The sequence below is a fragment of the Pristiophorus japonicus genome, unplaced genomic scaffold, assembly GCF_044704955.1.
Source record: "Pristiophorus japonicus isolate sPriJap1 unplaced genomic scaffold, sPriJap1.hap1 HAP1_SCAFFOLD_710, whole genome shotgun sequence".
NCBI classification, from domain to species: Eukaryota; Metazoa; Chordata; class Chondrichthyes; family Pristiophoridae; genus Pristiophorus; species Pristiophorus japonicus.
In genome coordinates, this window is record NW_027254625.1 from 216728 (window position 1) to 241169 (window position 24442).

A 24442-nucleotide genomic window follows, 5' to 3' on the forward strand; every position below is an offset into this window, starting at 1 on the left:
GTTGAGTGTCTCTCAACTCCAGGTCCCATTTTGACCTAACTGACCTGCAGCTTCTTCTCTGAGTACCTCATCCATCACCAACCCTGCTGCACTTCTTTCAAGGTCCTTACTGTCTATCCACCATCTGATTCATTTAGTGACTTGTTCACCAAATCTCCTCCATACTTTCCTCACTCAGTCTTCGCCTCAAGTGACTCCTTGTCCTCAGTGATTTATATCTAAACTTAAATTCCCCCGCTTCCTCTTCTCTAACTGCTCCACTTCCTGTTCTTATTCATCATCACTCTGCATATCAATTTTTCCACCCATGGCCATCACTCAAGATCCCCATTATATGGAACTTTAGTCATTTTTATCATTTTTAATCTATTGTTCTTCTTAATATCCACAATTGCACATTCACTTACAATACCCCTACCATCATTCTCCACCCGCTGGACAAAAACAACCATCCCAGATATATTGACTATAGCAGCGTTGGTCACTCTTGTAATAAGATGTCTTGGCATTTTGCTTATAGGGGTGAATATGCACTTCCCCATGTCTATTTACATGATGGTGTATCCCAGGAGTGTAACAAGAGTTTCTTGTGATCTGAAATGAATATTCGTGTCTTTCACACACGTCCTCATGTGTGCCTCTATAATCTTTTCAAAGGCTTGCAGAGAAACACTTGGTAAGATGAGCCCAGTGTGCTCCAAGGTTCCACCTTCTTCTATTCCTCATCTATATCTTCACATAACAATACAAAATAATGAACTCAACACACATCCTACATCGGTCAGTCATCTTAACCAAAAGCAGGGAAGTCTTGCTACAGCTTTACAGGGTATTGGTGAGGCCACACCTGGAATACTGCGTGCAGTTTTGGTTTCCATATTTATGAAAGGATATACTTGCTTTGGAGGCAGTTCAGAGAAGCTTCACTAGGTCGATTCCAGAGATGAGGGGGTTGACTTATGAGGAAAGGTTGAGTAGGTTGGGCCTCTACTCATTGGAATTCAGAAGAATGAGAGGTAATCTTATTGAAACGTATAAGATTATGGGCCCAAGTTTCGGACCCGCACCTAGAACGGCGCAGCCCCGACCTGGACACCCATTTTTCGCGCCACAAAGTGCGCCTAAAAAAAAACTTACAAATTTTCCGGCTCCCTGCAAGTCGTTTGCAGCTCGGTGCGGCGCAGCATGAGCTGTGGGGGGCGGAGCTAGGTCCCTGCGCTGAAAACAGTGCCGGGATCTCTGCACATGCGCGCTACAGTGGGCGCGCATGTGCAATAGCTCCAGGCGCCCAAAACTGTGTGGGAGGGGCCGAAGCATTTGGCCAGGGCTTGGGGCTGCGTGCATAAGGCTGCCTCCCACGCCCAGTTCCTGCTTCCTCCCGACCCGACTCGACTCCTGCTCCCCCCCCGCTCCCGGACCCGACCCTGACCCCTGCTTCCCCCCGGACTCGGACTGGACCCGACCCGCGCAACCTGACCTCCCCCTCACACCCCCCCCCCCCCCCCGACCCGAACCGAACTGACCCGACCCGCGCCCTCTCCCTCCCACCTACCTGAACCAACCCGACCTCCCTCCTCCCCCCACCCGACCCGTGCTCTCGACCCGACCCGACCCGACCCAACGCCACCTATCTGTAAATCTGGTGCTGGGGACGGGCCCTGCCTGAAGTCTTTGGGCCAGGCCGGGCCATTCAACCTCCCTCCCCATTCTCCTTTCCCTCCCCCCTTCTCCTTTCCCTCCCCCCTTCTCCTTTCCCTCCCCCCTTCTCCTTTCTCCCTCCCCCCTTCTCCTTTCTCCCTCCCCCTTCCCCCCTCCCCCCCCCTTCCTCTGCCCCCCCCCCCTCTTGCCCCCCCCTTCTCCTCTGCCCCCCCTTCTCCTCTCCCCCCCCCTCTTCTCCCCCCCCCTCTCCCTCCCCCTCTCTCGCTTCCCCCCCTCTTCTCCGCTTCCCCCCCTCTTCTCCTTTCCCCTCTTCCCCCCTCTTCTCTCTTCCCCCCCTCTTCTCCTCTTCCCCCCTCTTCCCCCCCTCTTCTCCTCTTTCCCCCCCTCTTCTCCTCTTTCCCCCCCTCTTCTCCTCTTTCCCCCCCTCTTCTCCTCTTTCCCCCCCTCTTCTCCTCTTTCCCCCCCTCTTCTCCTCTTTCCTCCCCTCTTCTCCTCTTTCCCCCCCTCTTCTCCTCTTTCCCCCCCTCTTCTCCTCTTTCCCCCCCTCTTCTCCTCTTTCCCCCCCTCTTCTCCTCTTTCCCCCCTCTTCTCCTCTTTCCCCCCTCTTCTCCTCTTTCCCCCCTCTTCTCCTCTTTCCCCCCCTCTTCTCCTCTTTCCCCCCCTCTTCTCCTCTTTCCCCCCCTCTTCTCCTCTTTCCCCCCCTCTTCTCCTCTTTCCCCCCCTCTTCTCCTCTTTCCCCCCCTCTTCTCCTCTTTCCCCCCCTCTTCTCCTCTTTCCCCCCCTCTTCTCCTCTTTCCCCCCTCTTCTCCTCTTTCCCCCCCTCTTCTCCTCTTTCCCCCCCTCTTCTCCTCTTTCCCCCCCTCTTCTCCTCTTTCCCCCCCTCTTCTCCTCTTTCCCCCCCTCTTCTCCTCTTTCCCCCCCTCTTCTCCTCTTTCCCCCCCTCTTCTCCTCTTTCCCCCCCTCTTCTCCTCTTTCCCCCCCTCTTCTCCTCTTTCCCCCCCTCTTCTCCTCTTTCCCCCCCCTCTTCTCCTCTTTCCCCCCCCTCTTCTCCTCTTTCCCCCCCCTCTTCTCCTCTTCCCCCCCTCTTCTCCTCTTCCCCCCCTCTTCTCCACTTTCCCCCCCTCTTCTCCACTTTCCCCCCCTCTTCTCCTCTTCCCCCCCCCTTCTCCTCTTCCCCCCCCTTCTCCTCTTCCCCCCCTTCTCCTCTTCCCCCCCTTCTCCTCTTCCCCCCCTTCTCCTCTTCCCCCCCCTTCTCCTCTTCCCCCCCCTTCCCCTTCTCCTCCTTCCCCCCTTCCCCTTCTCCTCCTTCCCCCCCCTTCCCCTTCTCCTCCTTCCCCCCCTTCTCCTTTCCCCCCTTCTCCCCCCCCCCTGCCCCCCCCTCTCTCTCCCTCTGCCCCCCCCCTCTCTCTCCCTCTATCCCCTCCTCCCCCTCCCCTCGCTGTCAGAAACACACACACTGACAGACAGAGAGTGAGAGATACACACACAGAGAGATAGAGACACTGACAGAGACACACTGGGGGGGCATCCCAGCACGCTGTTGGAGGGCTCCCGGTGCTGCAGTCGGTAAGTAGAAAATGTTTTATTTATTGATTTAAAAAAAAAAATTTTCTTCTTAATTTTTTTTGATTGATTTATTGGTTGATTTATTGATGTTTTTATCATTTATTATTGAAGCTGGCTCTTTATTTGTAAAACTGAAGTGTTTAATGTTTGTAAACTTCCCTTTAAACCCCCTCCCGCAATTCCCTACGCCTGATTTGTAACCCACGCCTGATTTTCTAACGTGTAGACAAGGTTTTTTCGAGCGTACAAAAATCTTCACTGACTCCATTCTAAGTTAGTTTGGAGTAAGTTTTCACTGCCGAAACTTTGAAAACAGGTGTAAGTGGCCGGACACGCCCCCTTTTGAAAAAAAAATTCTGTTCCAAAGTGAAACTGTTCTAACTGACTAGAACTGGAGCAAACTAAATGCCGAGAATTTGAATTTCTAAGATACTCCGTTCTACACCAGTTACTCCAAAAAATCAGGAGCAACTGAGGCCGAAACTTGGGCCCAAAGAGGGGGCTTGGCAAGGTGGATGCAGAGAGGATATTTCCACTGATGGGGGGGACTAGAACTAGAGGGCATGATCTTATTGAATGGTGGAGCAGGCTCGAGGGGCCGTATGGCCTACTCCTGTTCCTATTTCTTATGTTCTTATGTAAAATAACCTCCAACTACCGTCAATGGTCAAAACAATCCTGAAATGTGACAGAGAACCTTAAAGAAGGAAAGGAAGGGGGTGGGATTTAGGGAAGGAATTCCAGAGAGCGGAACACAGATAGTAGAAGTCACAACTGCTAGCGGTTAGGCCAAGGAAGGTGGGGTGCTGATGTCTTTGATCTTCCCAAGCCCAGTGCTTTCCGACATTACTTATCTTTTTCCAGCGCTGTGTTTCTCTTTCCCTTTCCCCTGCCATTGTAACTGTGATAATCACGCACATCTTAAAAAGCCCACACCTCACTCACCCTGTGTTCTTTCCAACAACTGCCTATTCTGCAAATCCCTTTCCTCTCTAAGGTTCTAGGACATTTCTTCACTATCCAACTCTTCCATTATTTCCGCATCACATCCCTGCAGTGTTATGGCTTCTGTCTCAAACCCACCACCGAGATCAATGTGGTTAAAGTTACCAATAACATTCTGTGTGATAGTTACCACAGAGTATATTCCTCCTTGATCCTCTGCAACATTTACATGGATGTTCACGCACCTTTGTCTCGCACCTCTGCTCTGTGGTACTGCTCTTGGGTGATTTCATGTTGACCTGCCCCATTGGAGCCAGCACATCCCTCCAATGATGCCACCTCATTTCTAGTTATTTGCTCAAGCTGGATGTTCTGCTTGACCTGACTCATCTTCGAGCTCCATAGGTCACGAAGGCTATTTATTTCTAGCTCTGAAATATTGCCCTTTTTCCCGACCTCCTTTATACCTTTGTTACCTCACAAGCTCTGCCCTATACTAATGCCAACTCATCCAAAACTCAGTTACCTATAATCCCTGCTCAGTTATCTCTCTTGTCCTTGCCAGTATTGATTGGCTCCGTCTCTTAGCGTATTGACTTCAAAATCTTCATTTACCAATCTCCCCACAGCTTTGTGCCTCCCGACCGTTGCAGTTTCACCAGGCCCAAAGCTGACTTGCATTCTCCACTTAACTAACTGTTCTACTATGCACTTCTCACAGCTCCCCTCTTCCTCCTTTGTGCCATCAGTGGCACAACCTTAATTAATTTGGCTCCAGCACTCTACAGCTGTGTGTCCAAATCCCTCCACCTTGTTTCAACCAATAAAACATAACTTTTAGACTTTGCCTCACCGAATCCCTTCGACTATTGCTTGGGTCCGAACCCAAATAATGAAGCACTTTGGGGATGCTGTATGTTGTTTTTGTTGCAGTCCTGTGGCTGATGCACGACTACTGTCATCAGCTGCTCCTGGCTGGCGTCATCTGTGATTATAGCAGTGAGTCATCATACATCAGATTTTCCCTCTGTGCCTTAAGGTGGCCAATTTCTCACTCTAGCTCACCTGATAGCTCACTCACTGATGCAAGCACTTTGTATGTTATACTCTGATTCAAAGTGTGGTGATAAGTTGGAAATCAAGCACTCAAATCTCTTCATCTACCAAACCACTCTTTACTATAATGCAATGTTTTCTTTTTAAATGCAGCCTGGCTACTGACGTAAGTAGGTACTCTCAAAGTAATGGTAGGTCATTCTGTAAAACCGATTTCTCAAAGTAATGATATTTAACAAATAATAAGTTTTTAGGTCATTCTTTAAAACCGATTTTAAAGTGGCAAGCAAGTATTCTAAAAGCAAAATAATCTGCTTTTTGCACAGTAACACAATATTTAACCTTGCCTGAACCCTGTTCTTGCCCCACGGAACTGATTTCTTCCTAACGTGACTCTTTTTCTCCCATTGTTCACATTCTTCCCACCTATATCCGCGACTCTTCCGATGCCCTCCAATTTCTTGGCCCCAACTGTCTCCTTTTCACTCGACATCCAATACCTCTACTCTTCCATTCACCACCAGGACGGCCTGAGAGTGCTCCGAGTGGCCCAACCAGTCCCCATCCACCACCACCCTCCTTCACGTGAGTATCACGTGTAGTGAGTTGGTCTTACCGCAGGAGAAGGGTCCACAGCCAGATAGGGAATGGAAGACCAGCAGGAAGAGCAGTGCAAGAAAGATAGTGCAGGGGTCCCCTGTGGTCATCCCCCTGCAAAACAGATACACCGCTTTGGGTACTGTTGGGGAGGATGACTCATCAGGGGAGGGCAGCAGCAGCCAAGTTCATGGCACCGTAGGTGGCTCTGCTGCACAGGAGGGCAGGAAAAAGAGTGGGAGAGCGATAGTGATAGGGGATTCGATGGTGAGGGGAATAGATAGGCGTTTCTGCGGACGCAACCGAGACTCCAGGATGGTATGTTGCCTCCCTGGTGCAAGGGTCAAGGATGTCTCGGAGCGGGTGCAGGACATTCTGAAATGGGAGGGAGAACAGCCAGTTGTCGTGGTGCACATTGGTACCAACGACATAGGTAAAAAAAGGGATGAGGTCCTACGAAAAGAATTTAAGGAGCTAGGAGCTAAATTTAAAAAGTAGAACCTCAAAAGTAGTAATCTCTGGATTGCTACCAGTGCCACGTGCTAGTCAGAGTAGGAATCGCAGGATAGCGCAGATGAATACATGGCTTGAGCAGTGGTGCAGCAGGGAGGGATTCAAATTCTTGGGGCATTGGAACCGGTTCTGGGGGAGGTGGGACCAGTACAAACCGGACGGTCTGCACCTGGGCAGGACCGGAACCAATGTCCTAGGGGGAGTGTTTGCTAGTGCTGTTGGGGAGGAGTTAAACTAATATTGCAGGGGGATGGGAACCTATGCAGGGAGACAGAGGGAGACAAAAATGAGGCAAAAGCAAAAGACAGAAAGGAGATGAGGAAAAGTGGAGGGCAGAGAAACCCAAGGCAAAGAACAAAAAGGGCCACTGTACAGCAAAATTCTAAAAGGACAAAGAGTGTTAAAAAAGCAAGCCTGAAGGCTTTGTGTCTTAATGCAAGGAGTATCCGCAATAAGGTGGATGAATTAACTGTGCAAATAGATGTTAACAAATATGATGTGATTGGGATTACGGAGACGTGGCTCCAGGATGATCAGGGCTGGGAACTCAACATCCAGGGGTATTCAACATTCAGGAAGGATAGAATAAAAGGAAAAGGAGGTGGGGTAGCATTGCTGGTTAAAGAGGAGATTAATGCAATAGTTAGGAAAGACATTAGCTTGGATGATGTGGAATCTATATGGGTAGAGCTGCAGAACACTAAAGGGCAAAAATCGTTAGTGGGAGTTGTGCACAGACCTCCAAACAGTAGTAGTGATGTTGGGGCGGGTATCAAACAGAAAATTAGGAGTGCATGCAATAAAGGTGCAGCAGTTATAATGGGTGACTTTAATATGCACATAGATTGGGCCAGCCAAACTGGAAGCAATACGATGGAGGAGGATTTCCTGGAGTGCATAAGGGATGGTTTTCTAGACCAATATGTCGAGGAACCAACTTGGGGGGAGGCCATCTTAGACTGGGTGTTGTGTAATGAGAGAGGATTAATTAGCAATCTCATTGTGCGAGGCGCCTTGGGGAAGAGTGACCATAATATGGTGGAATTCTGCAATAGGATGGAGAATGAAACAGTTAATTCAGAGACCATGGTCCAGAACTTAAAGAAGGGTAACTTTGAAGGTATGAGGCATGAATTGGCTAAGATAGATTGGCTAATGATACTTAAGGGGTTGACTGTGGATGGGCAATGGCAGACATTTAGAGACCGCATGGATGAATTACAACAATTGTACATTCCTGTCTGGCGTAAAAATAAAAAAGGGAAGGTGGCTCAACCGTGGCTATCTAGGGAAATCAGGGATAGTATTAAAGCCAAGGAAATGGCATACAAATTGGCCAGAAATAGCAGCGAACCTGGGGACTGGGAGAAATTTAGAACTCAGCAGAGGAGGACAAAGGCTTTTATTAGGGCAGGGAAAATGGAGTACGAGAAGAAGCTTGCAGGGAACATTAAGGCGGAGTGCAAAAGTTTCTATAGATATGTAAAGAGAAAAAGGTTAGTAAAGACAAACGTAGGTCCCCTGCAGTCAGAATCAGGGGAAGTCATAACGGGGAACAAAGAAATGGCAGACCAATTGAACAAGTACTTTGGTTCAGTATTCACTAAGGAGGACACAAACAACCTTCCGGATATAAAAGTGGTCAGAGGGTCTATTAAGGAGGAGGAACTGAGGGAAATCTTTATTAGTCGGGAAATTGTGTTGGGGAAATTGATGGGATTGAAGGCCGATAAATCCCCAGGGCCTGATGGACTGCATCCCAGAGTACTTAAGGAGGTGGCCTTGGAAATAGCGGATGCATTGACAGTCATTTTCCAACATTCCATTGACTCTGGATCAGTTCCTATCGAGTGGAGGGTAGCCAATGTAACCCCACTTTTTAAAAAAGGAGGGAGAGAGAAAGCAGGGAATTATAGACCGGTCAGCCTGACCTCAGTAGTGGGTAAAATGATGGAATCAATTATTAAGGATGTCATAGCAGCGCATTTGGAAAATGGTGACATGATAGGTCCAAGTCAGCATGGATTTGTGAAAGGGAGATCATGCTTGACAAATCTTCTGGAATTTTTTGAGGATGTTTCCAATAAAGTGGACAAAGGAGTACCAGTTGATGTGGTATATTTGGACTTTCAGTAGGCTTTCGACAAGGTCCCACACAGGAGATTAATGTGCAAAGTTAAAGCACATGGGATTGGGGGTAGTGTGCTGACGTGGATTGACAACTGGTTGTCAGACAGGAAGCAAAGAGTAGGAGTAAATGGGTACTTTTCGGAATGGCAGGCAGTGACTAGTGGGGTACCGCAAGGTTCTGTGCTGGGGCCCCAGCTGTTTACATTGTACATTAATGATTTAGACAAGGGGATTAAATGTAGTATCTCCAAATTTGCGGATGACACTAAGTTGGGTGGCAGTGTGAGCTGCGAGGAGGATGCTATGAGGCGGCAGAGTGACTTGGATAGGTTAGGTGAGTGGGCAAATGCATGGCAGATGAAGTATAATGTGGATAAATGTGAGGTTATCTACTTTGGTGGTAAAAACAGAAAGACAGACTATTATCTGAATGGTGACAGATTAGGAAAAGGGAAGGTGCAACGAGACCTGGGTGTCATGGTACATCAGTCATTGAAGGTTGGCATGCAGGTACAGCAGGCGGTTAAGAAAGCAAATGGCATGTTGGCCTTCATAGCGAGGGGATTTGAGTACAGGGGCAGGGAGGTGTTGCTACAGTTGTACACGGCCTTGGTGAGGCCACACCTGGAGTATTGTGTACAGTTTTGGTCTCCTAACTTGAGGAAGGACATTCTTGCTATTGAGCGAGTGCAGCGAAGATTCACCAGACTGATTCCCGGGATGGTGGGACTGACCTATCAAGAAAGACTGGATCAACTGGGCTTGTATTCACTGGAGTTCAGAAGAGTGAGAGGGGACCTCATAGAAACGTTTAAAATTCTGACGGGTTTGGACAGGTTGGATGCAGGAAGAATGTTCCCAATGTTGGGGAAGTCCAGAACCAGAGGTCACAGTCTAAGGATAAGGGGTAAGCCATTTAGGACCGAGATGAGGAGAAACTTCTTCACCCAGAGAGTAGTGAACCTGTGGAATTCTCTACCACAGAAAGTAGTTGAGGCCAATTCACTAAATATATTCAAAAGGGAGTTAGATGAAGTCCTTACTACTCGGGGGATCAAGGGGTATGGCGTGAAAGCAGGAATGGGGTACTGAAGTTGCATGTTCAGCCATGAACTCATTGAATGGCGGTGCAGGCTAGAAGGGCTGAATGGCCTGCTCCTGCACCTATTTTCTATGTTTCGCCTGGCTGAACTTGTTCTCACATTGAACAACTTCTCCTTTGACTCGACTCACTTCCTCCAAATTAAAGGTGTTACTATGGGAACCAGCATGGGTCCTAGCTATGCCTGCCTTTTTGTGGGATATAGAAACATAGATAGAAACATAGAAAATAGGTGCAGGAGTAGGGCATTCAGCCCTTCGAGCCTGCACCGCCATTCAGTGAGTTCATGGCTGAACATGCAACTTCAGTACCCCATTCCTGCTTTCTCGCCATACCCCTTGATCCCCCTAGTAGTAAGGGCTACATCTAACTCCTTTTTGAATATATTTAGTGAATTGGCCTCAATAACTTTCTGTGGTAGAGAATTCCACAGGTTCACCACTCTCTTCGTGAAGAAGTTTCTCCTCATTCAGTCCTAAATGGCTTACCCCTTATCCTTAGACTGTGACCCCTGGTTCTGGACTTCCCCAACATTGGGAACATTCTTCTTGCATCTAACCTGTCTAAACCCATCAGAATTTTAAACGTTTCTATGAGATCCCCTCTCATTCTTCTGAACTCCAGTGAATACAAGCCCAGGTGATCCAGTCTTTCTTGATAGGTCAGTCCCACCATCCTGGGAATCAGTCTGGTGAACCTTTGCTGCACTCTCTCAATAGCAAGAATGTCCTTCCTTAAGTTAGAAGACCAAAACTGTACACAATACTCCAGGTGTGGCCTCATCAAGGCCCTGTACAACTGTAGTAACGTCTCCCTGCCCCTGTACTCAAATCCCCTCGCTATGAAGGCCAACATGCCGTTTGCTTTCTTAACCGCCTGCTGTACCTGCATGCCAACCTTCAATGACTGATGTACCATGACACCCAGGTCTCGTTGCATCTCCCCTTTTCCTAATCTGTCACCATTCAGATAATAGTCTGTCTCTCTGTTTTTACCACCAAAGTGGATAACCTTACATTTATCCACATTATACTTCATCTGCCATGCATTTGCCCACTCACCTAACCTATCCAAGAGTGCTGCAGCCTCACAGCATCCTCCTCGCAGCTCACACTGCCACCCAACTTAGTGTCATCCGCAAATTTGGAGATACTACATTTAATCCCCTCGTCGAAATCATTAATGTACAATGTAAACAGCTGGGGCCCCAGCACAGAACCTTGCGGTACCCCACTATTCACTGCCTGCCATTCTGAAAAGTGCCCATTTACTCCTACTCTTTGCTTCCTGTCTGCCAACTATGTGTTGTTCGTTGTTCCAGTCTTACTCTGGTCCCCTCCCTCACACCTTTTTCCCGATACATTGATGACTGTATCGGTGCCGTTTCCTGCCCTTGTCCTGAACTAGAAAATTTCATTCACTTTGCATCTACTTTGCACCCTTCTCTCACCTTCACATGGTCCATCTCCGACACTTCCCTTCTCTTCGTCGATTTCTCCATCTCCATTTCTGGGTGTAGGGTATTGACAAACATTCACAATAAGCCCACTGACTCCCACAACTACTTGAACTACACTTCCTCCCACCCCGCTTCCTGTAAAAATTCCATTCCATTCTCCCAGTTTTTCTGTCTCCGTCGCATCTGTTCTGACAATGTCACCTTCCATACTAGTGCTTCCGATATGTCTTCCTTTTTCTGCAACCAAGAATTCCCCCTACCGTTGTTGACATGGCCCTCGACCATATCCATTCTATTTCCCGCACTTCTCCTCCTTGCAGAACCACAATCGGGTTTTCCTTGTCTTCACCAGCCTCCATGTTCAACAGATCATCCTCTGCCATTTCCACCACCTCCAGCATGATCCCACCGCAAATACATCTTCCCCTCCCAGCATTCCGAAGAGACTGGTCCTTCTGCGACACCCTGGATCACTCCTCAATCGCCCCCAGCAAACCCTCCCCTTCCCATGGCACCTTCCCGTGCAAGCGCAGGAGATGCAACACCTGCCCTTTTACCCCTTCCCTTCCCACTGTCCAGGGCCCCAAACACTCCTTCCAAGTTAAACAGCGATTTATTTGTACTCCTTTCAATTTAATATACTGCATGCGGTTCTTCTCTTCTCAGGCAGTCCCTCAGAGTCGAGGATGACTTGCTTCCACACTAATGAGTTCTCAGGTGACTAATAAGTCTAATGCGGGATCTACAGTCTCTGTCACAAGTGAAGCAGATGGTGATTGGAGGGACGGATGGGTGGGGTGCTTGAGTTGTCATGCGTCACTTCCGCTGTTTGCGTTTGGCTTCCGTGTGCTCCCGACGAAGAGACTTCAAGTGTTCGCGCATTCCCGGATGCTTCTCCTCCATTTTACATTAGAACATAAGAAATAGGAGCAGGAGTAGACCATGCGGCCCCTTGAGCCTGCTTAATACGATCATGGCTGATCCGATCATGGACTCGAGTCCACTTCCCTGCCCACTCTCCATAACCCCTTATTCCTTAATCGTTTAAGATACTGTCTATTTCTGTCTTAAATTTATTCAATGTCCCAGCTTCCACAGCTCTCTGAGACAGCAAATTCCACAGATTTACAACCCTCAGAGAAGAAATTACTCCTCATCTCAGTTTTAAATGGGCGGCCCCTTATTCTAAGATCATGCCCTCTAGTTCTAGTCTCCCCCATCAGTGGAAACATCCTCTCTGCATCCACCTTGTTAAGCCCGCTCATAATCTTATATATTTCGATAAGATCACCTCTCATTCTTCTGAATTCCAATGAGGTAGAGGCCCAACCTACTCAACCTTTCCTCATAAGTCAAACCCCTCATCTCTGGAATCAACCTCGTGAACCTTCTCTGAACTGCCTCCAAAGCAAGTATATTCTTTCTTAAATATGGAAACCAAAACTGCATGCAGTATTCCAGGTGTGGCCTCACCAATACCCTGTACAACTGTAGCAAGACTTTCCTGCTTTTATACTCCATCCCCTTTGCAATAAAGGCCAAGATTCCATTGGCCTTCCTGATCACTTGCTGTATCTGCATACTAACCTTTTGTGTTTCATGCACAATACCCCTAGGTCCCGCTGTACTGCAGCACTTTGCAATTTTTCTCCATTTAAATAATAACTTGCTCTTTGATTTTTTTTTTCTGCCAAAGTGCATGACCTCACACTTTCCAACATTATACTCCATCTGCCAATTTTTTGTCCAGTCACTTAGCCTGTCTATGTCCATTTGCAGATTTTGAGTGTTCTCCTCACACATTGCTTTTCCTCCCATCTTTGTATCGTCAGCAAACTTGGCTACATTACACTCGGTCTTTTCCTCCAAGTCATTAATATAGATTGTAAATAGTTGGGGTCCCAGCACTGATCCCTGCGGCACCCCACTGGTTATTGATTGGCAACCTGAGAATAAACCATTTATCTCTACTCTCTGTTTTCTGTTCATTAGCCAATCCTCTATCCATGTTAATATATTAGCCCCAACCCCGTAAACGTTTATCTTGTGCAGTAACCTTTTATGTGGCACCTTGTCAAATGCCTTCTGGAAGTCCAAATACACCACATCCACTGGTTCCCCTTTATCCACCCTGTTCATTGCATCCTCAAAGTATTCTAGCAAATTTGAGCAGTCTTGGGCCAGGGAATCCCAGGTGTCGATGGGGATGTTGCACTTTTACAAGGAGGCTTTGAGGGTGATCTTGATGCGATTCCTCTGCCCACCTGGGACTCGCTTGCCGTGTCGGAGCTTTGAATAGAGTGCTTGTTTTGGGAGTCTAGTGTCGGGCATGCGGATGATGTAGCCATTCCATCGGAGCTGAATGAGCGTGGTCATTGCTTCGATGCTGGGGATGTTGGCCTGAACGAGAACACTGATGTTGGTGCGCCTATCCTGCCAATGGATTTACAGGACTCCTTTTCCAACTCACGATGTGGTCGTCTCTACACTGCGGAGACCAAACGCAGGTTGGGTGACTGCTTTGCAGAACACCTCTGTTCAGTCCGTAAGCTTCCGATCGCCTGTCACTTTAATTCTCCGCTCCATTCCTACTCTGATCTCTCCGTCCTCGGCCTCTTACATTGTTCCAATGAAGCTCGAGGAACAGCACCTCATCTTTCGTTTAGGCACTTTACAGCCTTCTGGACTCCAGGTGTGTACAGTTGTAGCAGGACTTCCCTACTTTTATACTGTATCCCCCTTGCAATAAAGGCCAACATTGCATTTGCCTTCCTGATAACTTGCTGGACCTGCATACTAACTTTTTGTGTTTCATGTACAAGAACCCCCAGATCCTTCTGTACCTTAGCATTTTGTAATCTCTCCCCATTTAAATAATAATTTTCAGGTCATTTTAATTTTCTGGTGCTCCCTCATTATCTGTTAAGGGATCCTGCTCCTGATGAAATCATATCGCTGTGTTGCCAGCGTGACCTGTTGTTTAAGCAATTACTGTTAAAAGGTCAGGATTTTCTGAATATTTGTTTGTTACTGTGAAGAGAAAGATTCATAGACTGCCTTGATGATAAATATTAGTAGAACACAAATGTTGGTAATTATGGTTCTTATGATAGTATTCATTGTGATGATCGTTAGATCTGTTAATTACTCTAATTTACTAAATTTGTAGCTTGGTTGTCTATAGTGCAGGTTTTCTGTGGTGGTTTAATACACAGTGCTCTGGATCTGCAATAGTGTGTATACAGTTTGAGGTATAATCTGCTCGCTGTGCCATTGCAAGAAGAGCTTAATCCTTACTGTTCGCCACCTTGGTATCCTATTTGACCCTGGAATGAGCTTTAAATGACCTATCCGCAGCATAATTAAGATCACCTATTTCCACCTCCGTAACATTGTCCGTCTCCACCCTTGCCTCAGCTCATCCGCTGCTGAAGCCCTTAGCCATGCCCCTGTTACCTCTTGACTTAACTATTCTAACCCACTCATGGCTGGCCTCCCACATTCTACCCTAGCTAAACTAGAGGTGATCCAAAACTCGGCTGCCCATGTCCTAACTCGCACCAAGTCCCGCACACCCATCACCTCTGTGCTCGCTGACCTACATGGAATCCCGGTTAAGTAATGCCTCGATTTCAAAATTCTCATCCTTGTTTTAAAATCCCTCCATGGCTTCACCCCGCCCTATCTCTGTAATCTTCTTCAGCCCCGCAACCCCACGAGATGTCTGTGCTCTTCTAATTTGAGATGTCCTTACACCCTGCTATAGAATCACACGAGGCATGTACTGCAGACAAGGTCATAGAAACATAGAAAATAGGTGCAGGAGCAGGCCATTCAGCCCTTCTAGCCTGCACCGCCATTCAATGAGTTCATGGCTGAACATGAAACTTCAGTACCCCCTTCCTGCTTTCTCACCATACCCCTTGATCCCCCGAGTAGTAAGGACCTCATCTAACTCCCTTTTGAATATATTTAGTGAATTGGCCTCAACTACTTTCTGTGGTAGAGAATTCCACAGGTTCACCACTCTCTGGGTGAAGAAGTTTCTCCTCATCTCGGTCCTAAATGGCTTACCCCTTACCCTCAGACTGTGACCCCTGGTTCTGGACTTCCCCAACATTGGGAACATTCTTTCTGCATCTAACCTGTCTAAACCCGTCAGAATTTTAAACGTTTCTATGAGGTCCCCTCTCATTCTTCTGAACTCCAGTGAATACAAGCCCAGTTGATCCAATCTTTCTTGATAGGTCAGTCCCGCCATCCCGGGAATCAGTCTGGTGAACCTTCGCTGCACTCCCTCAATAGCAAGAATGTCCTTCCTCAAGTTAGGAGACCAAAACTGTACACAATACTCCAGGTGTGGCCTCACCAAGGCCCTGTACAACTGTAGCAACACCTCCCTGCCCCTGTATTCAAATCCCCTCGCTATGAAGGCCAACATGCCATTTGCTTTCTTAACCGCCTGCTGTACCTGCATGCTAACCTTCAATGACTGATGTACCATGACACCCAGGTCTCGTTGCACCTTCCCTTTTCCTAATCTGTCACCATTCAGATAATAGTCTGTCTCTCTGTTTTTACCACCAAAGTGGATAACCTCACATTTATCCACATTATACTTCATCTGCCATGCATTTGCCCACTCACCTAACCTATCCAAGTCACTCTGCAGCCTAATAGCATCCTCCTCGCAGCTCACACTGCCACCCAACTTAGTATCATCCGCAAATGTGGAGATACTGCATTTAATCCCCTCGTCTAAATCATTAATGTACAATGTAAACAGCTGGGGCCCCAGCACAGAACCTTGCGGCACTCCACTAGTCACTGCCTGCCATTCTGAAAAGTACCCGTTTACTCCTACTCTTTGCTTCCTGTCTGACAACCAGTTCTCAATCCACGTCAGCACACTACCCCCAATCCCATGTGCTTTAACTTTGCACATTAATAGCTTGTGTGGGACCTTGTCAAAAGCCTTCTGAAAGTCCAAATATACCACATCAACTGGTTCTCCTTTGTCCACTTTACTGGAAACATCCTCAAAAAATTCCAGAAGATTTGTCAAGCATGATTTCCCTTTCACAAATCCATGCTGACTTGGACCTATCATGTCACCATTTTCCAGATGCACTGCTATGACATCCTTAATAATTGATTCCATCATTTTACCCACTACTGAGGTCAGGCTGACCGGTCTATAATTCCCTGCTTTCTCTCTCCCTCCTTTTTTAAAAAGTGGGGTTACATTGGCTACCCTCCACTCGATAGGAACTGATCCAGAGTCAATGGAATGTTGGAAAATGACTGTCAATGCATCCGCTATTTCCAAGGCCACCTCCTTAAGTACTCTGGGATGCAGTCCATCAGGCCCTGGGGATTTATCGGCCTTCAATCCCATCAATTTCCCCAACACAATTTCCCGACTAATAAAGATTTCCCTCAGTTCCCCCTCCTTACTAGACCCTCTGACCCCTTTTATATCCGGAAGGTTGTTTGTATCCTCCTTAGTGAATACCGAACCAAAGTACTTGTTCAATTGGTCTGCCATTTCTTTGTTCCCCGTTGTGACTTCCCCTGATTCTGACTGCAGGGGACCTACGTTTGTCTTCACCAACCTTTTTCTCTTTACATACCTATAGAAACTTTTGCAATCCGCCTTAATGTTCCCTGCAAGCTTCTTCTCGTACTCCATTTTCCCTGCCCTAATCAAACCCTTTGTCCTCCTCTGCTGAGTTCTAAATTTCTCCCAGTCCCCAGGTTCGCTGCTATTTCTGGCCAATTTGTATGCCACTTCCTTGGCTTTAATACTATCCCTGATTTCCCTTGATAGCCACGGTTGAGCCACCTTCCCTTTTTTATTTTTACGCCAGACAGGAATGTACAATTGTTGTAATTCATCCATGCGGTCTCTAAATGTCTGCCATTGCCCATCCACAGTCAACCCCCTAAGTATCATTCGCCAATCTATCCTAGCCAATTCACGCCTCATACCTTCAAAGTTACCCTTCTTTAAGTTCTGGACCATGGTCTCTGAAATTACTGTGACCTGAACCTTTATTCCCATGACCAAAGAGTGATGACCCTCCGTGGGACCTCCTTTTATATACCTGGATGACCAGGTGAGGAGTGTCTCCCACAAGTTCACCCCCTGTGGTCAAGGTGTGCATTACTCAGGTGTATACAATGTACAGTGTTGTTACATAAAGGTTACAATTGTGTGAAGGTTACAAACATGACATCACCTCCTCTCAATGTCTTTGGGTCAAAGATTGAATCTTTCAGGCGGTCGACACTCTCTCGTGGAGCACCGCATTTGGGGCTCTGGTGGTTGGGCCTTGGCATGCATCTCTGTCGCCTGAGGTGATTTCGGCCTGCCTGGGCTGGCCGCGGGGACTGTGTATGCTGGTAAATGTTCTTGTTGCTCGTTCTCTGGCAGTGGTGTGTGTAGCATCTCATGATCTTCCTCAGGTTCCTCAGTGTCCATGCTGAACCTTTCCTTTACTTGGTCCAGATGTTTGCGGCATATCTGCCAATTGCTAAGTCTGACCACTATGACCCTATTCCCCTCTTTGCCAATTACAGTACCCTCAAGCCACTTGGGTCCCAAAGCATGATTGAGAACATATACAGTGTCATCAATTTCTATGCATCTCCCCACTGCGTTGCGATCATGGCACTCGGTTTGGGACTGGCGCTTGCCCTCAACAATGTCTGACAGGGCTGGATGAATGAGGGACAGGTTTTAAGCTTGCATTTCATGAGTAGTTCCGCGGGTGGGACTCCCGTGAGAGAATGCGGGCGGGACCTATAGGCCAGCAGGAGGCGCGATAGGCGGTACTGAAGGGAGGGTCCTTGAATCCGGAGCATGCCCTGTTTTATGATTTGAACCGCACGTTCTGCCTGGCCATTGGAAGCCAGCTTGAACGGTGCTGTCCTGACATGTTTGATACCATTACCTGACATAAACTCCTGGAATTCATAGCTAGTGAAACACGGGCCGTTATCGCTAACTAGGATGTCCGGCAAGTCGTGGGTCGCAAAGTCCACACGCAGACTCTCCACGGTGGTGGATGTTGTGCACGAATTCAATATGATGCACTCAATCCATTTCGAGTATGCATCGACAACAATCAGGAACATTTTTCCCATGAACGGGCCCGTGTAGTCTACGTGAATATGTGACCATGGCCTCATGGTCCAAGGCCACGCGCTGAGTGGGGCCACCCTGGTGGCATTACCTGGCTGAGCAGATGTCGTGCACCTGCGAACCCAGTGTTCCAGGTCTGAGTCAATTCCCGGCCACCATACATGTGACTGGGCAATTGCCTTCATTAGCACAATGCCTGGGTGCTCGCTGTGGAGTTCCCTGATGAATGCCTCCCTGCCCTTCTGGGGCATGACTACCCGGCTGCCCCATAGCAGGCAGTCAGCTTGGATGGAGAGCTCGTCCATCCGTCTGTGGTACGGCCTGACCTCCTCTGGGCACGCCCCATGTGCGGGCGCCGAATCCCCAGTCAGGACACATTTCTTTATCAGGGATAGGAGAGGGTCTCTGTTGGTCCAGATTTTGATCTGGCGGGCTGCGGTGTCGAAAGCCTCAACAGCCATGACCATCTCCGCGCTTTGCTCCGACACCCCCTCGGTGGTTGCCAGTGGGAGCCTGCTGAGCGCGTCAGCACAATTTTCGGTGCTTGGCTGGTGCTGTATGAAGTAGTCATACGCAGCCAGCGTGAGAGCCCATCGCTGTATGCGAGATGACGCATTGGCATTGACAGCCTTGCTGTCAGACAAAAGGGATGTTAACGGATTGTGGTCCGTTTCTAACTCGAACCTTCTGCCAAAAAGGTACTGGTGCATCTTTTTCACCCCGTAGACACATGCGAGTGCTTCCTTTTCGATCATCCCGTACCCCCTTTCTGCTTGGGAGAGCGGCCTGGAGGCATAAGCCACTGGTTGGAATTGGCCCTCACCATTGCTTTGCTGCAACACGCACCCAACCCCATAGGATGATGCATCGCATGCCAAAACCAATTTCTTACAGGGGTCGTACAGGGTCAATAACTTATTAGAACAAAGCAGGTTCCGCGCCCGATTGAAAGCCCGTTCCTGACAGTCCCCCCAAAACCAATCGCAACCTTTACGCAGGAGCACGTGTAGTGGCTCCAGCAATGTACTTAAGTTCGGCAGAAAGTTCCCGAAATAGTTCAATAGTCCCAGAAATGAACGCAACTCTGATGTGTTGCTGGGCCTGGGCGCGCGACGAATCGCCTCCATTTTGGATTCGGTAGGTCGGATCCCGTCTGCAGCAACCCTCCTGCCCAAAAACTCAATCTCTGGGACCAAAACCACACACTTGGACTTCTTTAGTCGCAAGCCTACCCGGTCCAGTCGGCATAGCACCTCCTCCAGGTTGCGGAGGTGTTCCTCAGTGTCTCGACCCGTGATTAGGATGTCATCTTGGAATACGATTGATCCAGGGATGGATTTAAGCAAGCTTTCCATCTTCCTCTGGAAGATAGCGGCCGCTGAACGAATGCCAAACGGACCCCTGTTGTAACCAAATAGCCCCTTGTGCGTAGTGATGGTGGTCAGTAGCTTGGATTCTTCAGCCAGTTCCTGAGTCATGTAGGCTGAGGTGAGGTCCAACTTGGTGAACAGCTTGCCACCTGCCAGCATGGCAAAGAGATCCTCCGCTCTCGGAAGCGGGTATTGGTCCTGTAGTGACACTCGGTTGATGGTGGCCTTGTAGTCGCCATAAATCCTGACCGAGCCATCCGCTTTAAGGACAGGAACGATGGGGCTTGCCCAGTCACTGAATTCAACAGGCGAAATTATGCCCTCTCTTAGCAGCCTGTCCAACTCACTCTCAATTCTCTCATCCATCACATACGGCACGGCTCTGGCTTTGTTGTGCACTGGTCTGGCGTCCGGGGTGATGCTTTTCACTACTTTGGTGCCCTTAAAAGTCCCGACACCTGGTTGAAAAAGTGGCTAGAATTTCTTTAGGACCTGTGAGCATGAACTTCGCTCCACAGATGAAATGGCGTGCACATCCCCCCCATTTCCAGTTCATCTCTGCTAACCAGCTCCTCCCCAAGAGCGCGGGACTATTCTGCGGGACAATCCAGAGTGGCAGTCGGTTCTCCGATCCATTGTGTGTGACCACCAAGTTTGCATTGCCTTGTACTGGGATGATCTCTCTGGTGTACGTCCGTAGCTACGTGTCAATACGTTCCAATTTGGGCCTGTTAGCTTTGTGTGGCCATAGTTTCTCAAATTGTTGGGCACTCATAAGTGACTGGCTGGCTCCTGTGTCCAGCTCCATACCGGGATGCCATTTAATAGAACTTTCATCATCATAGGTGGTGTTTTGGTATACGAGCTGTGGACGTCTGCCACGTGAACCCTCTGGACTTCAGCGTCCATAGCTTTGCCCCAAGCATCACCCTGCCTTGCAGACCCCTTGTCTGGTTCCTCTGCCTCATAAACTAGCCTCGCTACGGGCTTTCTGCACATTCTGGCCAGATGTCCCTTGAAGTTACAGTTTCTACAGATAAATTGTTGAAACTTACAGGTTTTCGCAGTATGTCTGCCACTGCACCTCCAGCATGAGCTGAGATTGTTGTGAACAAAGGAACTGTTAACAGGCATTCCTCTCTGATTGTCTCTTTGATTACTCCTGAGCACTCTGTTGCTGAGTGTCAATGGACCCATCCCGGGACGCATTGTCCCTTGTGATGGCGTGAATTGCCGATCCCCCTGCCATTGTCTCTGTTGCTGGCCCACCCTAGAGTCTGTTGCTGCTTGGGCGGTGTCGAATTGCCCTTGCCTGCCTGCGGGGTTTTGAGTCTCGTTAACAATGTTAACTCCCTGGTCCATCGCCACGTTGGAACCAGGGCTGCACGCGTAAATTATCTTGGTCTCCTCTTCCCCTGCCATGAAGGTCTGGGCTATCAACGTTGCCCTTTCCAAAGTCAAGTCCTTGGTCTCAATAAGCTTCCTGAAAATCCCAGCATGACCAATGCCCTCAATGAAGAAATCCCTTAACATCTCCCCTGCAGGTGTCTGTGAACTTTACAGAGGCTGGCCAAGCGCCGAAGGTCCGCAACGAAGTCCGATATGCTTTGTCCCTCCCGACGCCGGTGTGTATAGAACCAGTGCCGGGCCATGCTCTCCAGTTTGAGATGCTCACCGATCAAAGTGCTGAGCTCTTCAAAGGACTTGTCCGCTGGCTTCTCGGGGGTGCGAGCAGGTCTTTCATCAGCGCATACATCTTGGATCCACAGCTGGTCAGTAGATGCGCCCGCCGCTTGCCATCCGCTTCCTCTTCCAGCCAGTCCTTCGTGACAAAGCTCTGTTGGAGCCTCTCAACGAAGTCGTCCCAGTCCTCACCGACACAGTACAGTTCCTCTGTGCTACTGGTGGCCATCCTCGTGGGTCGTTGATTCCCGTTTCTCGTCGCCAAATGTGGTGTCCTTACACCTTGCTATAAAATCACACGAGGCATGTACTGCAGACAAGGTCACTGTGTGACCTGAACCTTTATTCCCAGGACCAAAGAGTGATGACCCTCTGTGGGACCTCCCTTTATATACCTGGATGACCAGGTGAAACATACAAGATTCTGACAGGACTGGACAGGTTAGATGCGGGAAGAATGTTCCCGATGTTGGGGAAGTCCAGAACCAGGGGACATAGTCTTAGGATAAGGGGTAGGCCATTTAGGACTGAGATGAGGAGAAACTTCTTCACTCAGAGAGTTATTAATCTGTGGTATTCCCTGCTGCAGAGAGTTGTTGATGCCAGTTCACTGGATATATTCAAGAGGTAGTTAGATATGGCTCTTACGGTTAAGGGGATCAAGGGGTATGGAGAGACAGCAGGAAAGGGGTACTGAAGGAATGATCAGCCATGATCTTATTGAATGGCGGTGCAGGCTCGAAGGGCCAAATGGCCTACTCCTGCACCTATTTTTCTATGTTTTCTATGTTTCTATGTGAGGAGTGTCTCCCACAAGTTCACCCCTGTGGTCAAGGTGTGCATTACTCAGGTGTATACAGTGTACAGTGTTGTTACATAAAGGTTACAATTGTGTGAAGGTTACAAACATGACATAATTCTGCCCTCTTGAGCATCCCTCATTATAATCGCTCAACCATCGGTGACCGTGTCTTCTGTTGCTTAGGCCCTAAACTCTGGGACTCCCTGCCTAAACCTCTACATCTCTCTACCTCTCTTTCCTTCTTTAAGACACTTCTTAAAACCTACCTCTTTCACCAAGCTTTTGGTCACCTGCCCTAATTTCTCCTTTGTGGCTCGATGTCAGATTTTTTTGTCTCATAATACTCCTGTGAACGCCTTGGGACGACTCACTACGTTAAGGTGCTATATAAATACAAGTTTTTAATCCAAATGCAGATATTTAATTTGCCATGCTTCTTTCAACTGAAAGGACAGAATATTTGGGGCAATGAATTTTATGTCAGTTGTTGATGTGAATGTATAATTGGATAACGGGAGGTGAACACTTCTGTAGGTGTTGGTCTTCTACCTGTTTATTTGCCTGCCTCCCACTTTTTCCATGCACTGTGCTCATCTAGTAGTTCGGTCAGAACTGGTGGAAGTCACAAAGTGAGAAATGATGAGTTCGGAAGATTGTTGACCTAAACCTTAGTGACCATCCACCAGAGCTACTGTCCCATTGCCCAGTAGACCCATTAACCAGGGGATGATGGATGCAGATTTGTGACCCAGAGATTTAGTTCTTTGAATCTGTCCATCACAGTTGGGAAGTGAAACCTTCCACACGACTATTTACCTCAGCACACTATGTATGTACTTTCCACTGGTTGATCATGGAGTTCCATTTCATTTCCCCATAGCTTACTTAATAGCCAAAAAAGTACAGGCACAAATAAATAGTTAGAAAGGGTACTGCTATAATCATAGGTGATGGTATATTTTCTGTATGTACATGATGCTGATCGTACGGACGAAGAAAGATGGGATGAATGTGGTGACCTGGACTCTTGATTCTGTGTATCCTCCTATTTATAATATCGCTGTCTCTCTCACTAAAGCATTCATTTCCCCAGCAGATTTACTGTATCACAGTGGTGAATCAAAAGTTTTCTGTGGTTTTAGAATTTATATTTTGGTAATAAAATGATAAGCATCTAAATCTTGAATAATGTGAAAGTCACTCTCCTATACTTAAAACGTATATATATAATGGGTAGTGTAACCCTAATTCTACAATCCTTGGATGTGACTGCATTGTTACTGTGGTAACATGCAGATATAGAAGCAAGACCATTCTGTTAGAATTTTGGTGGAGATGCATTTGGTGAAGTGTTTGGGGGGTGGGGGGCTGTGGTGTTCATTGATTTCCGGTAACATTCCAAGGTTCAAGAATTCACAACGATCAGGAGGACCTTGAAGGAAAATAAATAAAGGAATGAGAGTTCTGTCTTTTGTCACTCTCTAATAGACCTGCCCCAGACTCCCACTTCGCTGATGGGCTGAAGCAGGCAAGAGATTTTTTGAAGGAGCTGTTTGGAAAAAGTCTTGATTGTACTGATTTTGTGATCACTCTTACTTTTTTCTTGAATTTTAAGGACCGTCCCAATCACCAAGTTTGTCCTTTTTAATGTCCAATGCAGATAGCAAAGGGAAAGAATCTGCTGCCATGAAAGCAGATCTCCTCCGAGCTCGCAATATGAAGAGATACATCAACCAGCTCACAGTTGCCAAGAAGCAGAGTGAGAAACGAATAAAACTCCTTGGAGGTCCCGTGTATGGTCAGCAGGAAGATGGTGCCTGCGATGAGACTGATGCGCCTCCAAATCAAAAGGTAAAAAGAAGCTAAATAAATAAAGATATATATATAATATATATGTGAACAAGGGCATCTGTAGGGAAATAGGAGTCCAACTTGTATATAAAAACGGTGGAAAATATTTTAGGTATAGTTCAGAGGTATTGACAAATTCTACTTCAATTTTTAAAAGAAAACTGCTTTGCGTGCAGTCCACACTATCAGTTACACTTCACAACTCCATGGGCCCAAGTTTCCACAAGAAAAAAAACGGGCGCCCCTCCGAGCTGGGCGCCTGTTTTTCGCGCCTAAAAAAATAGTCGGTATTCTCCAGCTACTTACAGGTCTTCTGGCCCTCGGCGCAGCCAGCACGAGCTGTGGGGGGGCGGAGCCAGGTCCCTGCGCTGAAAACAGTGCCGGGACCTCTGCACATGCGCGCTACAGTCGGCACGCAAGTGCAGTAGCTCCAGGCGCCGAACTGTGTGGGAGGGGCCCGAAGCAAGCAGCCCCTAGCCCTGGCTGAATGGCCTCACTGGGGCTGCATGAATAAGGCTCCTCCCACGGCCAGCTCCTGCTCCCCCCCCCGACCAGACCCGAC

The 24442-nt window shown here is 48.0% G+C and overlaps 1 protein-coding gene across 1 annotated transcript in view; it reads left to right on the top strand.

Annotated features, from left to right (window-relative positions):
- The window catches only part of LOC139256360 (sorting nexin-25-like), a gene marked incomplete at its 3' end in the record, with an annotated part of 215905 nt that extends 192025 nt beyond the window's left edge, over positions 1 to 23880 (top strand). Inside the window, exon 8 of the mRNA XM_070874206.1 lies at positions 23690 to 23880. Coding sequence (XP_070730307.1) covers positions 23690 to 23880 — 191 coding nt within the window. The remainder of the gene's footprint in view (positions 1 to 23689) is intronic.
- Positions 23881 to 24442: the final 562 nt, after the last annotated feature.